General features: G+C 36.7%; 1 protein-coding gene across 3 annotated transcripts in view; it reads left to right on the forward strand.

Moving 5' to 3' along the window:
- LOC113227757 (coactosin-like protein) overlaps nt 1-23,704 on the forward strand; it is a 67,734-nt gene that overhangs the window by 31,212 nt on the left and 12,818 nt on the right. The window contains exons 1-2 of one of the 3 annotated variants that reach the window (XM_026460751.1): nt 14,395-14,760; nt 19,727-19,809. In XM_026460751.1, the coding sequence (XP_026316536.1) occupies nt 14,410-14,760; nt 19,727-19,809 (434 nt within the window). In that variant the 5' untranslated portion in view covers nt 14,395-14,409. Of the gene's footprint in view, nt 1-14,394; nt 14,761-19,707; nt 19,810-23,704 lie in introns of those variants that run through there. The other 2 variants (XM_026460752.1, XM_026460753.1) reach the window with 2 other exon arrangements.

Consider the following 23,704-nt stretch of genomic DNA (forward strand, 5'->3'; position numbering starts at 1 on the left):
AGTGAAATAAATTCCAAAGTGTCGATCTTCATATGCTTTTGACTGTACGTGGGTGGCACCAAATATGTTTTCTATCTATTTTTAATTGATTTTTTTTTATTTGATTAGTTTCTAAAAAAAATACTATTTCGTTCGTAATTTTATTTGTTGAGGGTGCAATATCATCCCTCTACTGCCGTACTATTGAGTGGAATTGCCCTGCAGATTGTTCCCTGATATTACTTGAGCTTTTCAAGGTGAGAGTGAATAGGTATTATTTATTTTATTTAATAATAGTTATTTGTTATGCAAAACTGCAAAGTTGTTTGACACCTGAGCAAGTCAAGAAGTCTAAGCTTCAAAAATAGAATCCTGAACGTAGCGAGCGTTTCAAGCCACGAAACGAAAAACAACTTTGCAAAAATGGTAGAAGAAAAAAAAAAACAGTTGAACTATAACAAAATTACTTATCGTTATCAATTTATTGTCAACAATAATAAGAATAAAATATACCAACGGATATTATTTCATTAATAATGTACAACCAATCGCGTAGTTAAACATGTCACAATGTTTTTTTTTCATCGAAAGAAAAAGTTAGGTGCACCACAGTCGCATCGATCGTCAAGTTCGAAATTCAAAAAATTTGTCTACGCTAGCGTGGAAAAAACCGTTTGTTGCCCGTGGAACTACCAGCAGAACTACTAGTAATTCCACGGGCAATAATAATCTCCCGTGGAACTACCGGAACTACTAATAGTTAGACGGGCAATAATAATCTCCCGTGGAACTACCAACAGGCCTAGTAGTATCACGGGTAGGTAATAAACGCTTTTGCGCGCAGATTTTTAATACGAAAGCCTTTCCGAGCTAGTGAGATGAAAGAGTCCTTTTTGACGTAATTGAATAAGCCACACTTACTCAGCTTCCAAAAGCGAAAATACTCCACTAACGATCATATGCCTACCTTTTTAATATGAGTGTAAATCTTTGCGAGAAAGATATAAATTGCTCAAATAGCAAAATTAATCAAATATGTACTGGTTAAGACGTATGGTCAGGTGAATGAACTTTTTTTGAAAAAAATTTGCTAATTTCGTTAAGAAAGAAGATATGCATAATATTAACCTTAGAACTAAGTCCAAACTCATGATTGCCAAGATTTCGTTTGACTAAGGTAAACGATTCTTTTATGGGGAAATGCATGCGTTTTTACAATAAAATTCCGGAACATATATCAAGATTACCATTTCCTAAGTTTAAACTTTACATTAAAAATATTTTAATAGATAAAGATGTATGGAAAGACAACATGAGGTTAAATTCCACACAAATATGATTCAAAATGTATTCTATAGCCTTTAAGTTTATTTGAAAAGAGCAGTAGCCTAAAAAATTACGTTTTTAAGCATTGACTTACAATTATATGGACGTCGGGTCCGCGCTAAAAAGTGTCCGCACTTGTAAGGCGCTAAAATCGTATCAGGGCGCGACTCTCCGCTTTAGTCTTCATTTGTTCTACGGACAGCGCGATACTGCGATGACATAACAATTTAAATTTCGAATAGGTTGACTTGGGACATTTTTTTCGTGGTTTTTGTATTAGACCCGTCGTCCATTTATTTGTAAGTCAATGTTTTTAAGTGTAAAAATTTTACCTATGGAAAAAATTATGAATCTAATGATCGGACGAATAAGTCGTCCGCCTGGTGATAGGTGACACGCCTATCCGTAACAGTTACAGTGCCACTCAGAGCTTTAAATCGCAAAGATCTTAGGGACGCTGCAACTGCGCCCGTCACTCTGAGACATACAGACCCTTTTCTGGCTAGTTCATCTGCTGCATCATTGCCACGTGAGCCGCTGTGTCCTTTAATCCACTGTAGAGTTACGTGGTTTTGTATACATCCACGAGTGCTTGATGGCATTCATAAATGAGCTCTGAGTTTATGTCATAGCTGTTTAGTGCTTGTAGTACTGACATATTGTCGGAAAGTATTCGAATGGAGTGGTAAGAACCACTCCATTCGAATACTTTCCGAATTGACGGGTGTCGTCAATTGTTTCACTTCAAATCGACCGGTTTAACTTGAACTTTGCTATAATGGACCAAAATTTAAAAATGACATATTTACCTAATATTTAACTACCGATGAAATATGATTCCGTTTGTTTTGTAATTAGATGTTTTGTTGTTTTTCTCACACCACCGAATGAAAACAGCCCCCATTGTTAGAGATATTATCTTTATTACAATAAATACAGAATATTTTTGGAATGGAGACGTACCCACAAGTCAGTTGTTGGAGCTGTACTGTTTCAGCTTGCCAATTTGTTATTTCAGCGCAAACGAGAGTTGATATTTAAAAGTAATATAAAAGACCCATTTCCCTCACGAGTTGCCAGGGGTGGATGGCCCTTATTTGGTCTCTATTTCTGGTTATATACTCGTGGATTTATACGGAATATCTTCTGCGTTAATGTTGTGTGGTTTAGATCTGTTTTGTCTGAGCCAACAAGTAGTGCCGCGAAGATTTTGTATACATGATTGGTTAGGTATTTTGATTTATCTGTCTGGATTTTATTAAGTGTTTTCTTGAGGTGTTGTTTTTCTAATGGGGCTGACATGTTCAATAACAACCAAAGCCCCTAAATAAATAGAGAATAAAAAAGTACCTTTTTCGAGTACTGTACTAACTTTCATACTTTTATTGGTTTTCCATACAAAGTTTCGTCCCCTATTTTTTTTAATAATATCAAATGTCAAGACGAACAAGTCGTGCGTCTCGTGGTAAGTTACACGCCTGTCCATAACAGTTGCAGCGCCACTCAGAGCTTTAAATCGTAAATGGACATTAGGTATTGCTTGACGGCAGGCTTGTTCACAAGGAGTTATTTCATCCCCTTTAAGATTTATTTCAGTGACAAAAGTAGCCTATGACCTTCTCCTAGGCCCCATCAATCTCTATACCAAAATCCGTCAAAATTGGGGTTCAGAGGTTTAGGCGTGAAAATGTAACACAGATACTAAGTTTGGATTAGTACGCCATATTGTAATTTTTATGTCTTGGGGACAAATTCTTTTGATTTAGGTATATTTATTTAGTTTCCCTGTAACACACTATGAATTACTTTTCCTGTGCGCGGTCGCAGCCATTGAACTCGCGCATGCGTCATGATGTATTTACGCTCTGTAGAATGTTGACCTTGTGTTTGGGCAGTATGCAGCTGTAGTATGAAAGGCATTGAAGAAAGACGTTTTGTTAATAACGTCTTCAATAGCTTACCGCTACAGTCTTTTATACAAACCGTAGCTTGATTGATTTCAAAAGAAAGGTACAAAATTTCTTTACCTACTTTTTGTTTTTTTATTGACATCAATTAGCAACATTTTAGTAGCTAGAAATTGTTATTTCTATTTTTTATTGGACACCGCCGTTGTATGTGAATTAAAACCACGGCTTGGTAAATAAATAGTCATTCTTTATTGGTAAAATTGACATTTACAAGTAATAAAAAATTATAAATTATATTCGCTCCTTGTGAAAGGGTTAGTTCAGGGAAGTGCTGCCATCTTACCTATTTCTGTCAGCAAGCTGTAATGTGAGCATTACTGGGTTCCGAATTTGTGGTGTTGGTGATATTACAGGCACATGGGACTTGTCCACATATCGGTCTCAATATTCTAAAGTTTTCACTTTTTAATAAGTTTTTGATGAAATAAGTGTTATTTCATATTCCACAGCGTTGCAAGAATTCCATTGTTTTTAATAACATGTGTAATAACAATAGTTAAAAATTACGTATTTTTATTTAATAAACCAGATGCTATATAAATGACGCAAACCAGTTTCTTCTTCATTCTGTAATGTTGTCAAAATTGAGATAGTACCGGTTCACAGTCGATGTGTCTCAGCGTAACGACCGCGATGGCAGTGGCCCTCAGACATTTGCCGTTTAAAGCTCTGAGTGGCATTGAACAGGCGTGTCGCTTACCACCAGGCGCATGACTTGTTCTTCCCGTCACTTGCTATCAGAAAAAAACATCATAGAAATTTGTTAGTATATAATTGTTTATTTATAAAAAAAAGCAGGCCACGTTTTTACCGTTCTGGAACAATTCGTTCCGGATATGAACCCTTGAGTAGTTCCATCTAATATTTTTGGTGTGGCCTTCACGCTTGTCTGCGATTGTCTTCAAGGTTTTGTAGAGAGCATAGCGTAATCTGCATCTTAGGGGGTTAGTTTTTTTTAGTATTGTCATGAAATCATCACTGTTGTCTTCAGCAAACATCTACAAAGCCCTGAAGATAATACGTGTGGCGCACTATAAGTTTCCGCAATGAGTAAGAAAAAAATACTATAAATGGTCAGAAATGAATTTACTGTTTCTAAAAATACCCCGTTAGCGTTAATGCACTTTTTCATACGAATGAACCAATTTTGAAAACATTTATGACACTCCTCCGTGACAATCTCTGACACATATTTTTCATACTCTTTGACAGCCTCTTCAGGTGATGCAAATCGTTGACCGCGTAACGGGTTCTTAATTTTTGGAAATAAATAAACGTCACAAGGTGCCAGGCGGGACTCATAAGATCAACGTTGTTCACCTTCAAAAATTCATTTGTCTGTCTGGCCGTGTGAGAACTGGCATTATCGTGGTGCAAGATGATACGGCGTTTGCACCGTAAACGCCGTATCATCTTTATTATTTTGAAGGAGTTTATCAATAACTTCCGGCAAACAAATGGTCGTGTACCAATCACTATTCACGGTACAACGATTCTCCAAAGCAACAGTAGCCACGTATCCAGTTTTATTAAAAAAGAAGCAATCATCCGCTTAGAGGCACTTTGCACGCGCGCCACTTTGGTTGGTTTCCGCTCATATCAAAAGACCCATACGCTCGATTGCTGCTTTGTTTTGGGATCGTAACTATAAATCCATGTTTCGTCACCTGTTACTATGTCGCACAGCAAATTAATGCGAAGATCGACATAAAAGAAAAATACCTTCTATCTTTCTGTATTTATGTGGTATTTATATATGTAAGTAGAGCGGTTGCCCTGGATTGGCAATGTTTGTATTACTTTCAAAAAACGAACACGGAAAGTTTGTCATTTATGGACCGTGCGACTTCTTCCCGGCCAAGGCCTGCAAAGTAAAAAATCCGTTACAGTACACTTCTCTAGCTTTTAAATCTACCTACCAATAACGAACTATGTAAGCAGGCTAAAGAAAAACTCATACAGCCAACTGCCAATTCTCGCAGTTATGAAAACTGCGAGAATTAAAAATACCTACCTGTACCGCTTAAAAAAAAGAAAATGGCGGTAACATTTAAACTAAAGTGTTTTGGCATTAGTCAATGTGTTTTGTTAATCTTTTGTTTTTATCGTCTTTTTTGTATTTTGGTCGCGAAAAGAGTTCTAGTTAAAAGAGCGATAACTTAAATACTGTAATAGATATATATTCAAATACATTATCAGAAGTTTAGCAGACTATTATTAGTGTGCCTGGAAAAACAATAACATTTCTTTTAGCAAATTTATAAATTTTAATGTTAAATAATATTTTTTTACTTTTTCTATTAGACATCATCCTCTCTTTGGTCTTTTATTATTTCCTCACAGTGTTTGAGAAAAATTCTATACCTGCTTCGAATGGACTTGTCAATTTTATTAAGGGCATTGGCCCTGAGTGTCCTTGCGATTTAAAGCTCTGAGTGACACTGCAAACTGGTATGTTAGTTTGTGTGAGTAGGCATGTCGTTTGCCATCAGGCGCACGAGCTCCGTCCATCATTTAATATCATAATCGACGCAACCGAAACAATCCATTTTAAGCGATAGTTCTAGGCACATTTACTGCGACACCTGAATTTCTTTCCGTCCTACTAACTACACTTCCCCGTGACGTGGTTTAAAATTACTCGGAACTGTCACAGGGTTCTATTTATTAAAATAGCACAAAGTTTGTTTATTTGGCTAATGTTTATGACACATTTGGGTTAACGTACTTTGTATCCTGTTCATTTAGTCTATTATTATATGGTTTACTTGCCTCATTGCATCGCATACCGTTGAATTGTCACGTAGTCTAAAGCATTAGTTATCGTAAAACTTATGTGTAACATGCGTCAATGTGACGGTTTCAAGTATAATTTGACTATCTTGGATGCAATTGATAACCGTGTTAAGAGGCTTATAGGTGACTCGGAATTAGTGGATGCGAAGCTGCAGAGCCTTGAAGAACGCCGTAAAGTTATCGGTATTTTACAGGACATATCACTGAGAGTATGCGATGGAATTACACGATTTAATTCCGCCTTCCCCTTTCCATCACCGGGGGACTAGGCGTAGGCTTGAGTTCCACCCCTATGTTGTGGATATACCAAAGATTCGCACGAAGCGTTACGCTTCCACAATTATATGGCGAACGGCTATGGAGTGAAATTCCCTGCCTGCAGACTTGTTCCCTGAACGTTATAACTTGGGCCTTTTCAAGGTGAGAGTGAATAGGTATTATTTAGGTGTGCATACTTGCACTAGTGAGATGGAGGTCAAATGCGTACTTACATTTTATTAAAAAAAAAGCATCCTGGTGGAAGACTAAAAACAGAATAGTAGCAATGCTATTGTGTTTTTAGCTTAGTTTTGCCGTTTATATAAAAAACTGTTTCCACTTCTTCTTCTTCTTCTTGCTTATTGGTGTCATAACCTTATCGATACAATCGATTTACATTACCCAATGTTAAATTTACATTACCCAATGTTAGAGAGACGGTTACAAACATTGTAGTTAGAAACGAAAAATTGAATCTTGTGGATACAGTTATATTTCTAGGTATAACGTTAGATGCTAAATTGCAATGGCGTCCCCATATAAGTAAGTTATCAAAACGGCTCGGCTCTGCAGTGTACGCGATTAAAAAAATAAGGAAACTTTCAGACGTCGAAACCGCTAGATTGGTTTACTTCAGCTACTTTCACAGTCTAATGACATACGGCATTTTGCTTTGGGGTAATGCCGCCGATATCAGTAGAATCTTTGTCCTGCAGAAACGTGCAGTTAGGGCAATTTACAATCTGGACCCCAAAGTATCTTTGAGAGATAAGTTTAAGGAAATTAACATTCTTACACTAAGCCTCACAGTACATTTATGAAAATGTAATTTATGTTAAAAGGAATAGTAATTTATTTATGAAAAATAGTGAGAGACATAACATTAATACGAGGAATAGAAATAAACTAGCTTTTCTTGATAGTCGTCTTCACAAAGTCAAAAAATCATTTAAGGGGCAATGTATACGCTTCTATAACAAGATTCCGGTTGATATACAAAATTTGCCTTTCACGAGGTTTAAAACTATAGTGAAACAAAAACTTTATACTAAAGGTTATTATACAACTTCTGCGTACTTGGATGACAAAAATCCGTGGTAGTAACCCGTTTAGCTCATGGAGGTAGTCTCGATCTCTGATGTTTCAAATAAAAAAAAAATATTGTAAATGTTATTTACAAAGAGCAACCCCTAGAGTTTCTTGCTCATTCTTCTCAGGGTAATCTGCCTTATGAATGAGCGGTAGAGTTTAATATTGTGACGATTTCAAGTGTAATAATGCTTACCTATGAAATAAAGATTATTTTGAATTTGAATTTGAATTTGATGAATCCGCCAATGTCAAGTTAAAGAAGACACGCGTTTATTACTCAAATGTACAAAATTTTCAATTTGGTTCCACCCTCACCGTTTCTCCTTCGGTCGACTAGAAGGTCCGGAACACTCCATCCTTATGTCGTTGATATACCACTCATTCGCACTGAGCGCTTTGCATCCTCCTTCCTGATGCGTACGGCAAAGAAATGGAATACTTTACCGGCCGAAAAGTACAGTTTGGGGCTATTCAAGACTAGTGAAAATAGGCATTTTTAGCAACCGCGTACCATTGTCGGTCACATCAGGTGAAATTGTGGCCAAGCGAGGAGGAGGAGGTTCAAAAAAAAAGAGGAGGTTCTCAATTCGACTGTGTGTTTTTCTTTTTACTTTTTGTATGTTTGTTAGGCGATAACTCCGAATTTGGGAACCGATTGTGATGATTCTGTTGTTGTCGGAAAGACCCTCTTTAGTGGTGGCATTTAAACTTGAAGAAAATATTCCACCTCTAAGGGTGGCAAACTAGGGGATGAATGACTTTTGTGGTCGGTTTTTTAGTACTCTGTACTGAGATTATTTGCTACAGGCCCTTTACTCTCGTTCTCGTCCGGACACACGTCCAGATTAAAAGAAAATGACAAGTATGAAGCTTCATTCGCATCATGCGTTTTTTGTTTTGGTCGGGTATTACTTATGTAGACACCTTGAATAGGCTTTCAGTGTCCTTGCAATAAGAGCGAAAAAGACATGCGTTTAGCCTGTTTCGAGTTGCGTCGTCCATTGTCGACGACTTTTTTCGCTCCTATTGCAACGGTATAAAATTTTTTTCTGATCGCCTCAAGTCGACAACTGTCTAAGAGCAAACTCTTATTAATAAAAAAAATGTGTTGTGTGTTACGTGTTGAAACACCTTTTTTTAACTTAATTACAAGAAAATTTTAATAATTACTCAACAATTCAATAAAAATTTACTTATTAATTTACAAACAATTTAATATTATTCTTACGTGTTATATATGTAGTCAAAGTCAAAGAATATTTATTCCATAGGTAAAATAAATTTACATTTGAAAGCGTCACATTTAAGCTACTGCTCGTTCACTACGCTGACCTCCCTGAGAAGAACGAGCAAGAAACTCTAGGGATTGCTCTTTTCAAATAAACTTAAATGCTATGGAATACAATTTGAATCAAATTTGTGTGGATTCTGGAGTCATGTCGTCTTTCCATACATCTTTATCTAACACGTAGTCTTCAATTTTGTAATATGATTATTCGATCAAAATATTTTTAATGTAGTTTTTAAACTTAGGAAATGATAAACTTAATATATGCTCCGGAATCTTATTGTAAAAATATAAATATATTCTATGCTATCTCATATTATTAAAAAGGATGGACGTAGATGGTAGAGTGAAATGCGTTGATTTAATGAGAGATGTTTATTGTTCGGTCTCCAGAATATAAGCGACAAAACATACAATTTAAAATAAAACAAACTTAATTGCTAACCAAGCAATACGCACCACATGTTGCAGTTAGACTATAAATGTAGTCTATGTATACTACAAGCAGTGACAAATGTACGAACAGCTGAAGATAGGTCATATTTAATTCCTCAAAAATCTTAACAATTTCTCAAGCAATGTTGTAATTGCCGTCAGTTTAGGTACGATTGTAAACTTTTACGTTAGCAGTTAGTTAGCGTAACGTAATTTATGCGCATTGAGTTAGTGTAATGCTTAAATATGCTTGTGATTACTTGTGGGTTAGGTTTAAGCTTGTAGCGGTGTAAACGCTCAAATAATCGCTCTAGGAATCAAATTCTAAATGGAGAACCGAGTTAATCACGTTTTGTGATTAGAGACAATTTAGAACACAAAGGCATTTGAAGATTTTGCATTCAATTTTGTTTGATAATACCAGTTGACGGGATGAACAAGGAACGTGTCTGGTGGTAATCATCACGTCTACCCATAAAAGTTGCAGTGCCACTCGGAGGTTTAAATCTCAAAGGTCGTCACCCTATGACACAATGTTTACAAGTCCAATGTGCCTATAATTTCACCAGCAAACCCGGAACGCAGTAATTTTTTTTTAATTATTGCCTTGATGGCAGAATAGTTCATTGTAGATTAAGGGCGGTAAATAAGGAATTACGAATGAGACTCTATTAGAAACCCGAAGTCGAAGACGGCTTTCGGAGTCGAGATTCGCCCTAGGCCTTAGTGTTTTATTTGGGGCATTATATCCAAGTTAGCCTGCGTGCAATCATACTTCACCTGCAAGTGTGATGATAGTACGTATTTTGCCAGTATTTCCCTAGACGAGTTCTACTGTTTATTAGATATTTTTTACATAATGACGGCCAAACATGAATTATATATCAATTCATAGCTGACATCAATACAAATTGAAAAGTTTATTTGGGAATATTTAGTAAAGTCTTGTTTTCACGATGAATTTATTTATTTATTAAACTTTATTGACCACAAGACATGATGGTACAAAAGGCGGATTCTCTACGAGTCAACTTATGAGGAAAACGAAATTCACGAATGCGGCAAATTATTAATAATTTAACTAAATATATCATCAAATATATAACAAACAAACCTAACATATACATGTTATCTGTATACATAATACATATATTTATATATAATACATACAATAACAGAAGATGATGATGGTTATCGCTGTGACAAACACTTTAAAAGATGCTCATGGACATTCTTTTTGAAAGAGGATAAACTAGGAGACCTTCTGTTGGAGTCTGGAAGAGCATTCCAGAGACGTGTTGAATGGAGAGTGAAGGAATCAGACATGAAGCCAGAATGAATGAGAGGAATAGAGAGTACAAGAGAGTTAATGGATCATAGGGGGCGGTCATGAGAGGCACAGAGATACTGAAATTTACATTTCAAGTATTCTGGATAGTGAGGATTGAAAAGAATGGAGTGCAACGTGCAGAGTAGTCTCTTCTGCCTGTGTATACAGATAGGGAGCCATTTAAGTTGAGCCCTGAAAGAGGAAACATGATCAAATTTGCGAAGGCAGAAGATGAAACGGATAGCATTATTAAGAAGGCGGTCAAGCTTATATAATAGATATTCATTAAGATCAGGGTAACAGACATCAGCATAATCAATGAGTGGGAATGTAAGGGAGGTGACAAGTAAGATTTTAGTACTAATAAGAAGAAAGTTCCGAAAGTGGTTGAGAAAACGTAAAGAAGTAACAGCCTATTATATTATACAAGCTATTTAACTTTTGCAGGTGGAGTAGTTCCACTTTTATAGCTACTATTAAGCAATGAAGTGTTTCCCAAGTAAGACCAAGTAGAGACAAACCCCTCCTTTGGCCTTGGTCATGCACACCCAGTCTTGATCTCGGTCTCGGTCTTGCTACAATTAAGTGGTGTTGGTCTGCAAAAATACAAGAACAATGAAGCCCAAAACCGATTCAGTTCTTTGATGTTGTTGCCCTTGGCTCCGTACTGTAATTAGTAATCACAAGAAGTCAGTGAATGGTCACAGTGACGAGGGGCTGCATAAACCCAAAATAAGCCACTCTAATAATAATAATCCCAATAGCCTCGGTTGGATTTCTCTCGGCGTGTCGCTTCCAGAAGAAGAAATGCAGAAGGCCATCCGGCTCGATACGACACTCTCCCATTGAAAAAATCAAAATTGACTCTAAAATGGATATAACAATAATAAAAGTCTAAAATAGAAAATAATGGAATACCTCTCCCGTTCACTAATTAAAAATTTATGTTTCACGTCACGGGAGATTCGAGAGTCTAAAATAGATAATCCATAATAATAATAAGACCGATTTTGGAAAAAAACTACTTATTTTATTGAAAATTTACAGTCATCTTAGTCCCTATAAATTCCGCAAGTAAGCCAGTCTCGTTAACAAAATCATTAAATCTCATTTTCTTAATGATCCCGTGCGCTCGAACTGCTCTAATACAAACGTTAGCGTCACTAGTTCCGACACTAGTTCATTTTGTTCAGAGGCTAAGCGATACACTATAAATAATATATGATGGCAAAATACGTTTATTAGCAGCGAATATCGAAATATTTTTACATTCAACTGAAACAACTGCTGCCTCGAATGCATGAGCTAGACAATAGACATCCTCAGGTCCCTCCAGTCGCGTAGGAATTTGGGAACTGGACAGACTCCGTTTTTCGGCGTTCGGGAAGTGAGCGTGACTTACAACTCCGCCACCAAAGAGTAGATTTGGTAGTCGGCTTAAAGTCAACGGCTCAGCGGTGGCAACCGTTAGTTGCGTAGAGCGCGACGGGAAGTGGGCGTGCCTACAGCTCCGGTACCTACCTGGAAAATAGGGAAGGTGCTGTACGTGCACCCGGGGCGGCTTACCTAAGGCACTGCGCGGGCATGCTCGCGCAGGTCGTAGGGTCGTATTCTAGAACTCTACTCAATGCTCAAGTCAGGACTTGAGTATGATTCAAAGCACTAGAAATCATACTCAAGTCCTTGCCTTTAGGGTCATATTTCCAGTGCTTGAAATCATACTCAAGTCTGCTCAAACCCTGAGTTGAGCATTGAGTACAGTTCTGGAATACGACCCATAGCGCCCTTCTCGTTTAGGGTCGGCAGGAAGGGAAGCACTATAATCAAAACTAATGTAGAAAGATATGGGGCTGTTGCCTTGAATTTCTTTTACAACGAATACAAAATAGCCTGAAGTGGCAACTGAAGTAGATTAATTAAATTTAAAAAATAACTGAAATCAATTGAGTCATTCCGTAATCAGGTCTTATGGAAGTTCGGTAGCAGTAGAGATCCTTGTGAAACTATTATCTTACCTATTTATGCCGCCAAGCTACTGCTTCACATTACTATGTGAGTAACTGCGTTCCGGTTTTGGAGGGTACTGGTGAAATTACAGGCAAGGCTCGTGACTTATGTCTCAGGGTGACAGGCGCAGTGGCATTGTTCCTCAGATCTTTGCGGTTTTATAACTCTGAGTGACACTACAACTGCTATGGATAAGCGTGCCGTTTAACGACAGGCACAAGACTTATTCGTCCATAAAAAAAGTTTTATTTGATTTTGTCTTCGTCGCGCAAAGTTCTTAAAAGTTTATACAATACACCACAAGCGATCTTGCTCTAATTTCAGAACATTTTCACTGAAAAGAAAGTGATTTGCAGACGACTTCACGGTTGGCGAGTGCGCGTGCGCCCGCGTCGGTTTTTGTCCGCCAATGGAATTTCAGAGGAAGTTTCTCTGAAAGATCTTAGCTCAACATCTCAACGATGTTATTAATTACTGTCGTGAAAAACCAGCTATAAAATCATTCTTTTGTAAGAATTTATTGCAATGTCGTGTTCTACTATACTCGGATAATAATTCGGTCGGTAATTTGATTGGATGAAGTTTATATTAATTCAGTTTTAACTGCTTTAGTTACACGCATCAACCTGAATTACTTCGAAGTCCGTTACACCTCGTCAAATTAGTGGCTTATGGTACAGGGTCAAGATCACGTCAAACATGACACTTAAGGATTAAATTCAACTCTATACCGATGAGATAAACACGGTTCCAAAACGTCAGACTCGGTGTGCTCTTGCGCGGTTGCAATAAAACTTCAATCTACATACTCGTGCATGTACGGACTTTCTCCTTTATTAAGGTATTATAACAAATTCTGTTATTAATGAATTTCATAGTGCAGAAGAATCTCATACGAAGAAATTGTTGTTTCTATTTTTTATTGGACACCGCCGTTGTATTTGAATTGAAACCACAGCTTGGTAAAGATATAGTCATTCTTTATTGGTTAAATTAACATCTATAAGTCATAAAGAATTATAAATTATATTATCTTCGTATAATATTACATTAGTAGCAATAGATCTCCTTGTGACAGAATTCGTCCAGGGAAGTACTGCCACCTTACTTATTTATGCCGCCAAGCAGTAATGTGAGCATTACTGCGTTCAGGTTTTGAAGGGTAAGGGTGCTGGTGAAATTACAGTCACATGGGACTCTCAGGGTGAAAGCCCAGTGGCAGTGCCCCTAAGATTTAAAGCTCTGAGTGACACTACAACTGTTACGGATAGGCTTGTCACCTATCACCAGGCGCACGGCTTATTCGTCCCGTCAATATAGTTCACTAGTTTAGTTCAAACCTGAAAAAAAATCACAGAGTTCCGCAAACTTTTAATTATTTACCACGTTCACTTCGCACCACCTAGCTAGCTCACACATCTCAGGTGGAATCGCAGCCTTAAACAAAAAACAGTAATGTAGAAAAAAAGAATGAAGATACAGCATTGCTTTTTTCCAGTCTTCGCCTTTTGCTATTCGTTTGCTGCATCAGATCGTCAAACGGAGTGTATACTAAACTCCAAGTAATTTGTATTAAGGCTGACTGTGTTCTACGCAAGCATGTAACTATTTCGCTGTAAGGAGATTTTGGCCTTCATTGTATTTTTAAAAAAGTCTGCAACTACAGCAATATAAAGTTTTCATTCCAAAACGCTGACTGTTCCATTAGCAAATCTGACAAAATGTCAACAATGACAAAACCTACACCATCCGACACAAAACAGTGCACAAAATATTGAAAAAGTATAACAAACGATATCTTAGTTTAATTTTATTCTATGTTATTATGTACAGATCGCTTATATACTTGTAAATAACAATAATAGATACATATCCTTCTGTACATACATCCTTGTACAAAATAAAACAGAGAGTTAAAGACAGTTGTTATGGATGATTTTACAATTGGTATGGAAGATAAATTCAAGGTACTTCAAGAACGCATAAGTAAAGTCCACGATAGTCAAGATAATGTTTTATTAAAGTTCGATACTCTGGCGAAAAATTTTGATAATCTAAAAAAAGTTGTGAGTCAGTTTTCTGATAAAGTCTCTGGTTTGGAGGAAGTGGCCACAGACAGACGGAAGCTGAAGTCTGAAATTAAAATACTGAAGAATAGAATAAATGAATTGTATGCTATTGTAAAGGAAGGCAAAGAAGATGGTTCAATATCAAGTGAGGTGGGGGATACGCAATCTAACAATGAGTCCAACCATTCGGGTTTTTCTTCTTCTTCTAAGGTAATTTTATCGGTATTAGTAAGTAGGAAATTTCTAGTTAATAGAACTAAATCGTTTTTAAAAAGTCTTTAAATATTATGACAAGAGAGTGTTGCATACTGGATGATTTAGTGACTAGGATATAAATGGCAATGTTCAATGGTTCGGTCACAACATGGAACAGATGGATTTTCGTAGAATAACTTTAACTAAAGCACTTGTGTTGTCGAAATCGGAAACAACGACGGTACACACAAGGTACGACGGTACCACAAACACCCAGACCTGAGACAATATATAAAACGGAGAACGAACCCGGGACCTCAGAGTTGGCGACACCATGAAAACCGGTGTACAAGCCACTTGATCACGAATATCGTCAATGTGGTTGGAAACTTGGGAAAAGCTGGACTTCGGTGTCTAATCTTAACCGAATTGAGTATGTTCATAAAAATGCCGGCTAAAAATGACCCAAATAAACGAGGGTGTACGAAAAGAACCGATAACCGATGAGGGAAACGAGCTCCTGCGTGGAGACCACGGCTTGTCAATTAGTGTAGGACGCCCCCTGGCCAGATGGACTGACGCGATAGGTTAAGAACTGGGCGAAATGGCGCCTTGGGAGAGGCCTATGTCCAACAATGCACTGCTACAGGCAGATGATGATGATGTATGAAAAAGTGACGTAGTCATCAATAACGAAATAGTCATCTCAGGAGAGTGCAAGTGGATGTCTATTATTCCAAACTCATTAACAGACAGTATATTTATGTAATAAGCATATTTTTTGGGAAAATTTCCGTTCCTGTTTCTGATAAGTAGCAGTTACTACTCTTCTGGTCTTTCCCGAGCGCCATCTACTTTAGGCTTCTTGGGACCGTGTTAAGAGGGAGCAGAGGAAAAATTCCTAATCTTCGATTTGACTTTAGAGGGGTATATCCACTTTAAAGTTAAAAATAAAATATTGTATGTGTAACTACACGATATATTCTAGCATAGACATTAATCAGAAACATAAAACAATAAAGTTTCCTCGATAGATAAAAATATCGAAATGACCTCTAATTTTCACATTTTTTCGTTTTATCCTCGAAATGCTACAGGTTATTAGGACAAAAATTAGATAATTAATTGTATTTATGCATGATTGACAACTGTTACTACGGATTTTTTTTAATCCCTTTAGTTTTAGAGTTATTCCGCTAAAACGAATTTGGTACTTTTAATGCGCAAAATTCAACAACTCCTGTCGCACGTCACGCGAACTTCAGGCATATATTTGTTTCACAAATTTGGGCGGAGCCAACGTCAAAACTTTTTGGGCATGCTCCCTCTTAATAAACATGTCCTAAATCAGTATTTAAATGCATGTGGGCTGAGATACGATTGTATTAAGTTGCCGCCAAATCTTTTGCTATAGATGTTTTTCAGTTAGAATGACGTTATTAAACGGGTAATAAAACTTAGCCTGCATTTGCCAATCATGGTTATAAATTAAATAAAAACTTAATTATTAATTAATAAATAAATTTAAAAATTGAACATTATTTTAGCACTTTATTTTGACACACACAGCTAAGTAGGTAACGCCATTTTTGTTGTATTACAGCGCTACTAGTGGCAAAATATGGAATTAACAATCACATAGCGCGCCAATCTATAAATCGGCCACGAGTTGTGACGTGTTTAGAAGCGCGAACTTCTATTAGAATGCGGACTACTTTTATTTAGCCGTATTACAGTCTGATTAATTGTCAATTAGCAGTTTTTTAAACGCTAGGTATTTTGTAACCCAGCAATGGTATACTCATTGTCGTAACTTGTTTTATTGCTTCTTTCAATTGTTTTGCACTCATCGCTCAAGAGGGTCATTTCGCGATACATTTTTTTTAATTTATTTTGTAACGTAATGTAGTACACTTCGGCGCAAACGAACCAAACAGTTTCGCGAACCGTACTTGATTAATGCCGGTCATTAATCAACTTCTGACTATTTAACGCCGGCAAAAAACTATGATATTTTTTTAGAACGGCATTTCTTTTTTAATAGTAATAAGAAAACCGACCTCAAAAGTACGTGGAATTACACGTCTATTTGCTAAGTTTTATTGAAATATCCTTAAATTCGCTGCTATACAGGACTTGACACTGGAGATAATAAAAATCGGTTCTCACTACTACTAAGTATAGTGAGAGAAAAACGCCTTGAATTAAAAAAATAGCAAAATCAACCATTAAAATATACGCTCCTAAGTAAAATTTAAGCGCTATTTATAAAAATGAATCTGCATGCCTGAACAGCCACCCTTGTAAGTGGATGATTTTCTTCAAAATGAAATGGGACCACTACCGAAGTACCCCCTTTCCAACAAACAAAGAATCATGAAAATCGGTTCACAAATTTATTTATTTATTTATTTATTTTATTTATTTATTTATTAACTTATATACATTTTAAATACCGCAGTTATCGCGTAACATACATACAAAAAAAAACATACAGTCGAATTGAGAACCTCCTCCTTTCTTGAAGTCGGTTAAAAAAAAGATTTCTAATTCTAACACACGTCACCCCCTTAAATAGCCCCAAATTTAGTTTTCGGGGAATACAGATAGTAGCCTACTCCGTTCTTTCGCCATATACATTATCAAGAAGCCCATCGCTCCGAGCGAGTGACAAATCAATGAGAAAGGCTTCGATATTTCAGCTAATACCAGAGATATTTGTATAACATTTGAAATAATCATATTGCTTAAACTCTACAGCTCATTCGTAAGGCAGATTCCCCTGAGAAGAACGAGCAAGAAACTCTAGGGGCTGCTCTTTGTAAACACACATTTGAATACATTTATTATTACAATATTTAGTAGCAGTAGAGCTCCTTGTGAAAGAGTTCGTCCAGGGAAGTACTGCCATCTTACCTATTCCCAAGCAGTAATGTTAGCATTACTGCGTTCCGATTTTGAAGGGTACGGGCGCTGGTGAAATTACAGGCACATGGGACTTGTATTATGTCTCAGGGTAATAGACGCAATGGCAGTGCCCCTCATATCTTTGCGATTTAAAGCTTTGAGCGGCTCTGCAACTGTTGTGGACAGGCGTGTAGCTTACCATCAGGCGCACGACTTGTTCGTCCCGTCACTTGATATTATAAAAAAGTTACAATATTTACTTCAAATAACATAGATCGAGACTACTTGCAAGTATAAAACGGGTCTCTACCGCAGATTTTTGGGTCAGCCACGTACGCAGAAGCTGTATAAATAACCTTTTAGCATAAAGTGTTTGTTTCGCTGTAATAGTTTTAGACCTCATAAACGGCAAATTTTAAACGTCAATAGGAATTTTAGAAGCGTATACATTGCCCCCTTGGAATTTGAGACTTTATGAAGACGACTGCTGCAACTAGTTTATTTTTATTCCTCGTATTAATATTATGTCGGTCATTGTTTTCATAAATAAACTACTACAATATCAAGTTCTTACGTTTTCGCGATTGTTACACATAGGAAATGAAACTATTTTTCCGGATTTAAATCGCGTATATTTGTTTTTTCAAACAAACCGACGTTTCGGCGGGCCCTTTACAGGTCTCATGGCCACGGTTGACTGGGTTGTTTGAAAAAACAAATATACGCGATTTACATCCGGAAAAATAGTTTCATTTCCTAAACTACTACAAATTACATTTTCATAATTGTACTGTGACGCTAGTGTAAGAATCTTATCTTCTATAAACTTATTATAATTATGACTAAAGACAGTGGTAGAAGCGCCCTCTGCCCTTTTTTAGTAAAACCGTCGTAACGTAATACAATATTACGTTATATGGTGCCGTTATCGTTGTGACGTCACAAACAAGGATGTCAGTTTTTCTAAAGCTCATTTTTTTTTCTAATTATATTGCCGCGGAACAGAATGGAAGCAAATTTTTGTAACGAAATTGTACACGGCATAATGAACGTACAAACTAGATACGATACGGTCGCTATGGAAATTCCCGAAATTGCGCGAGAATTCTCCGAAATTCGGAGTATACATTTCATTATGCTAAAAAAATCGCGTCCATTCTGGGGGTCCACTCCCGTTCTTGTCCGAAACAATTGCCTACTGTCAAATATGTGATACTCTACCAAAAAACAATATCAAGTATGAGGCTTCATTCGCATCGTGCGTCCTAATTTGGTCGAGTATTAATTATTTGACAGTAATTGTTTCGGTAGGAGAATGGGAGAGTAGAAACTCTGTTCCGCGGCATTGTAAATTGAGCCTAACTCCTGATTTCTAAATACACGGGCACTGTTTTTTACCACCAAAATCATATCGCAAAGGCGCTCTTTTTAGTTCTGACCTAGCGATGCGCGACTTTGAATGTTACTAATACTAATCATTCGAATGGGCAAATCATTCGCCTAAGTCGAATTCAAGCACAATCATCCGCCATTTGGTCGGATGCACGAGTCGAAAAATTATTTTTACTAATTAAAATATCAAATATGACGCTACTCAAACACTCTACTGCCTCCTGATTGGTTAAAATATAAGCGGTAGTTGGCCAATCACGTACACTGCTATTCTATCTATTTCATTACTTGTTTTGTAGCATCTGTTTGGTTTTTATTGTAGTTTATTGTCGTGGATTATTAACAAAATATACTTAAATATAGTGTTTAATTATTTTTCATTGTATGCAATCATTGCATAATTAGGTTTTAAAATCTTGTACCGTACTCCACTTCAAGAACCCTTATTACGCAATGATTGCATAAAATTCTATGAATTCTGGATTCACATTATTTTACGCCGATGAGAACAATTTAATTTTCGATTCATGATAAATAGCCAACGCGTTATCATGAATTATGATAACGATGTTGTAGTACTTTCTTGGTATATATATTAGTTTACAGGCGACTGTAGACACTAGCGATTGCCTGGTTGCAGGGCAAAGAAACGGATTAATTTAGTAATAATTTTCGCTTACAGGTAACAATGACGACGGGGCTCGATCGCGATACCATTCGCTCAGCGTACGAAGACGTCAGATCTGACGCTACCCCCACTGAGTGGTAAGTTTATTTTTTGCCAACGCTTCTTTTCACAATAATTTAAGTAAAATTTTTGTCAAAAGGCTGCTTCTGGTTTGAAAGTATTGGTTTCTGCTTAACTGAGCGGGTTTTCAAAATGGCCACCGTAAAGAATAAGCCGCGCAAAAATGTCAGAAAATTATTAAAGAAAATTACAATCTTAGATCTGGCAATTATGGCCAATCTTCTTCTTGGCGTGTCGACTCCGACGTTTATATTTGTGAGGACCAGTACTTAGCGACTGAGATAGCATTATCAGTGGCGTTGTACAGGTCCTCGCGTGTGCAGGTGTAGAGACACGCAGGGCAGGACAAAGGATGTGGCATTGTCTGGAGAGAGACACCACACGGACATGCGCTCTCCGAGCTGTAATCCCACCCGACAGCGGTATGAGTGACGCCGTGGGGTACCTCTAGTTTCCTCGTCCACAGGGTATACTTCTTTAATTATGGCCAATTAGACGCCTTAACCTATCCCGAAGAACATAAAATTTTACTGCTATTGTATAATTCCAAGTTTGTTGCAATTACATAGAAAACAGTAGTTTGAAAATCAAATATGGGCAAGTTCTGGCGAGTATGTAGGATGACGGATGGTTTGTAACTGCAGGTCTTATAGTGTTAAAACTGTTTTTCGAGCAGTGCGAGGTCTTGCGTTATCATGGAGCAATAATGGTAAAGTTGTTTTCAAATGCCATATGTCGTATTGTGGGCATGCTAATATTAAACCATGCCGCTAATTCCTTGGTAGTTTGACGTATCAAATTGAATTTCAATTCATCGTTATTTACCTTAGTGACTGGTCTTCCTCGTGGTTTATTCTTTGTGTCGAAATTTCGTTGTCGAAAAACGAACGGTGCATTCATTAGTATCCTCTCCAAAGAAAAACATTACGAAGATAAACATTACAGCATTGACATTACGAGCAGTTTCTGCTGCGTTAACCCCATGTGGGAATTCGTATTCGAAAATTACTCTGATTTTCGCTGTATTCATCTTCATGTTAAAAGCTGAATGTAAAAACAATTGAAAAGCTAAATAATCAAATTTATCATGTTTTTTTAAATTAAGAATGTTTTAGTTTTCGTGTGAAAAAAGTTTCATTCTGAAATCTGAATCTATTTGCCAAGTTTTATTAAAATCGGTTAACGCAAATTGGGTGAAATCTAACAAACCGGATTCGGCCCCTAATTTGTCACCTTTAGAGGTGGACTGTTTTCTTCAAATTTGAAAGGGTATTGATCTCAATATAGCGGGTATCTACCCGCTATTGAGATATCCCCTTTCCAACAAAAAAAGAATTATCAAAATCTATGATTCTTTCCATCGATCGGTTCACAGATGTCGGAGTAATCACGTAAATTAACAACCTCTTCCTTTTTTTTCAAATCGGTTAATAAGGGAAAATTTACTCGCTTAACAACAGTCGGTTTCTTTACACCAATCAAATCAGATAAAACTCTGAACAAATAGCTTAAGTGTGAGGCCAAACGAGCGTAATTTTGTGAGTTGCGTTTTTTTAGTTGCGCACTTTGCGCTGCATTCGGTTTCATATAAATAGTGCGGTTTCTCACGACGCACAGTGGGCGCCAAATCGATAATTCTTGGACATAGGAATAACTTGTAGAGTATCGAGCTAATTTTTTTTTTATATGATAGATAATAACACTCCTAACAACTTTTATTCTTGTATAATTTCTTGAAAAGTTGATAATTTCGGAGAAAAAAAATATTTTTTTTTTGTATGGAGAAATAATATACATACATACAATACGTTTTATTTTTTATCTCAAAATATACGAAAATTTAATGTACGTGGGTTACTTACAGTATAGTTCCAATCATGCATGTACTTCCGGCTTTGTAAGTAAAGATACGGCAAAATTGCTAACTCTTTTATGTACTTTTTTAACAAAATACATGAGCTTCGACTAAAGAAAAATTAATTTTAGTGTAATTTAGAGAGTGTTATAACAATAACACGAAAGTTAAGTAGAAACTAGTATATTGTGTTAAAAAATAAATAACAAATCTAAAATTTTGACACCTTTTTACCCCTAAAGCCGCAAGTACCTGCAGATGAATTATTTTTTTCTTGATAGAGAATAATTGGACCTATACTGTAAATAAACCACACACATTACAGTTTCCTACATTAAGAGATAAAAAATAAAATGTATATTCTTCATACAAAAATGTTAATCATTTTTTTCTTTGAAACTATCAACTTTTCAAGAAATTATACTCTATGCTTATAAAATTAGCTCGATACTCCACAAGTTATTTCTATGTCCAAGAATTATCATTTTGGGCCCATTGTGCGACGACGCAAAATGAGTTATCTGCCGACTCACGGCCGTAATGACAACCGACTTTCGGTCCTATCTGCTAGCGTGAGTGGAGGTAGGGGTGATGGAAGGGGTCACTTTGGTATAGGATGCGCGTGAGTATAGATGTTTCTTGCGAAAATGTTCGAAAAATTTATCACCGAGGTTGAACAACGTCCATGTTTATGGAATTTATCACAAAAATCATATAGTGAAGTTTTTGAAATTTTTTATAAGTCTTTCCTCTGGACTGATGGCTTGTCTCATATTTGTATCCGACTTAGCAATAAAAGGTTTTACTAGGCTTAATAAATCTTGAAAAACATTTATTGACATGTGGTAGTACTTAACAAATTCATCTGGATGTTGACATAAACTTGTATATGATATATGAAACTGCCCACACTTTAATCGTTTCATATTGAGTGGATGTACCCAGCTTCTTTTTCTAACATCGTCTTCTAATCTTCATAAATGCCTACTATTTTTTATGGATCCATTACACTATTACGACACAAACACCCCGTATAAACGCTTAAAAGAATTAACCGAATTTCGGTCGAGCGCAAAATAAAACGCAACTCACAACTTACAAAATTACGCTCGTCTGGCCTCACACTAACTCAGTCATTGGTTTTGCATTTACCGTGACACGAACCTATCAGTTAATATATTTATCTCGCTACTTCTTTTCAAGTAGTTACATAACGAGGTCATTAACCTACGAGTTTACTCATTACATAGACATTTAAGTTCTACAATCGCAGAAAGATACAAAAAAATGCCCATAAATAAACCAATACTTAATATTAAACGCCGGAAACGATTGAGTATATTTACCTAAGCTTCAGAGAAATAATGCACATAGTGGATATAGTGGATCACAGTGGATAGTGCCTTCTGCATTTCTTTTATAATACCAGGTGACGAACAAGTTGTGCGCTTGGTGGTAAGAGACGCGCTTCGGAGACATAAGTTGATAAATACCATGTGCCTGTAATTTCACCAGCACCTTACCCTTCAAAACCGGAACGCTGTAATGCTCACATTACTGTTTAGCGGCAGGATCAGATAAGATGGCAGTACTTCCTGAAACGAACTTTTTCACAAAGAGATCTTCGGCTACTACAATTTCTGAATGATTAAATTAGCGTAATTAAATACAGCTTCCGGTAGCTGTAAAGTTACCCGACTGAGTGAAGAAACTTCATAAGTGTCCGACAGGTGGCGCATGCCGCTGGCGGCATAAAAGCCGTTTAAAACGAATACAAATAAAGTACAAAGAGTATGATTTCGATATTCGCCTCGTTAGTAATTACTAACCCTGTCATTCGAATGACAAATTAGTAAGCTACTAATTTTCGTATTCGAATGATACGAATGATCATTTATTAATAATTAGTATTCTATGGATTCCATAGAGCATTTCTGCCTAGCCCTTTTTGATGTATCTATGGTAAATACCGTAAATGTGACTGGGAATGGAATGTTTCGATATGGACATGGTGAATGATCCTGTGGAGTTCCGACCATTGGTCAATGGTTTCTACA

Source organism: Hyposmocoma kahamanoa, unplaced genomic scaffold (assembly GCF_003589595.1).
Source record: "Hyposmocoma kahamanoa isolate Upper Pololo Valley unplaced genomic scaffold, ASM358959v1 215, whole genome shotgun sequence".
NCBI classification, from domain to species: domain Eukaryota; kingdom Metazoa; phylum Arthropoda; class Insecta; order Lepidoptera; family Cosmopterigidae; genus Hyposmocoma; species Hyposmocoma kahamanoa.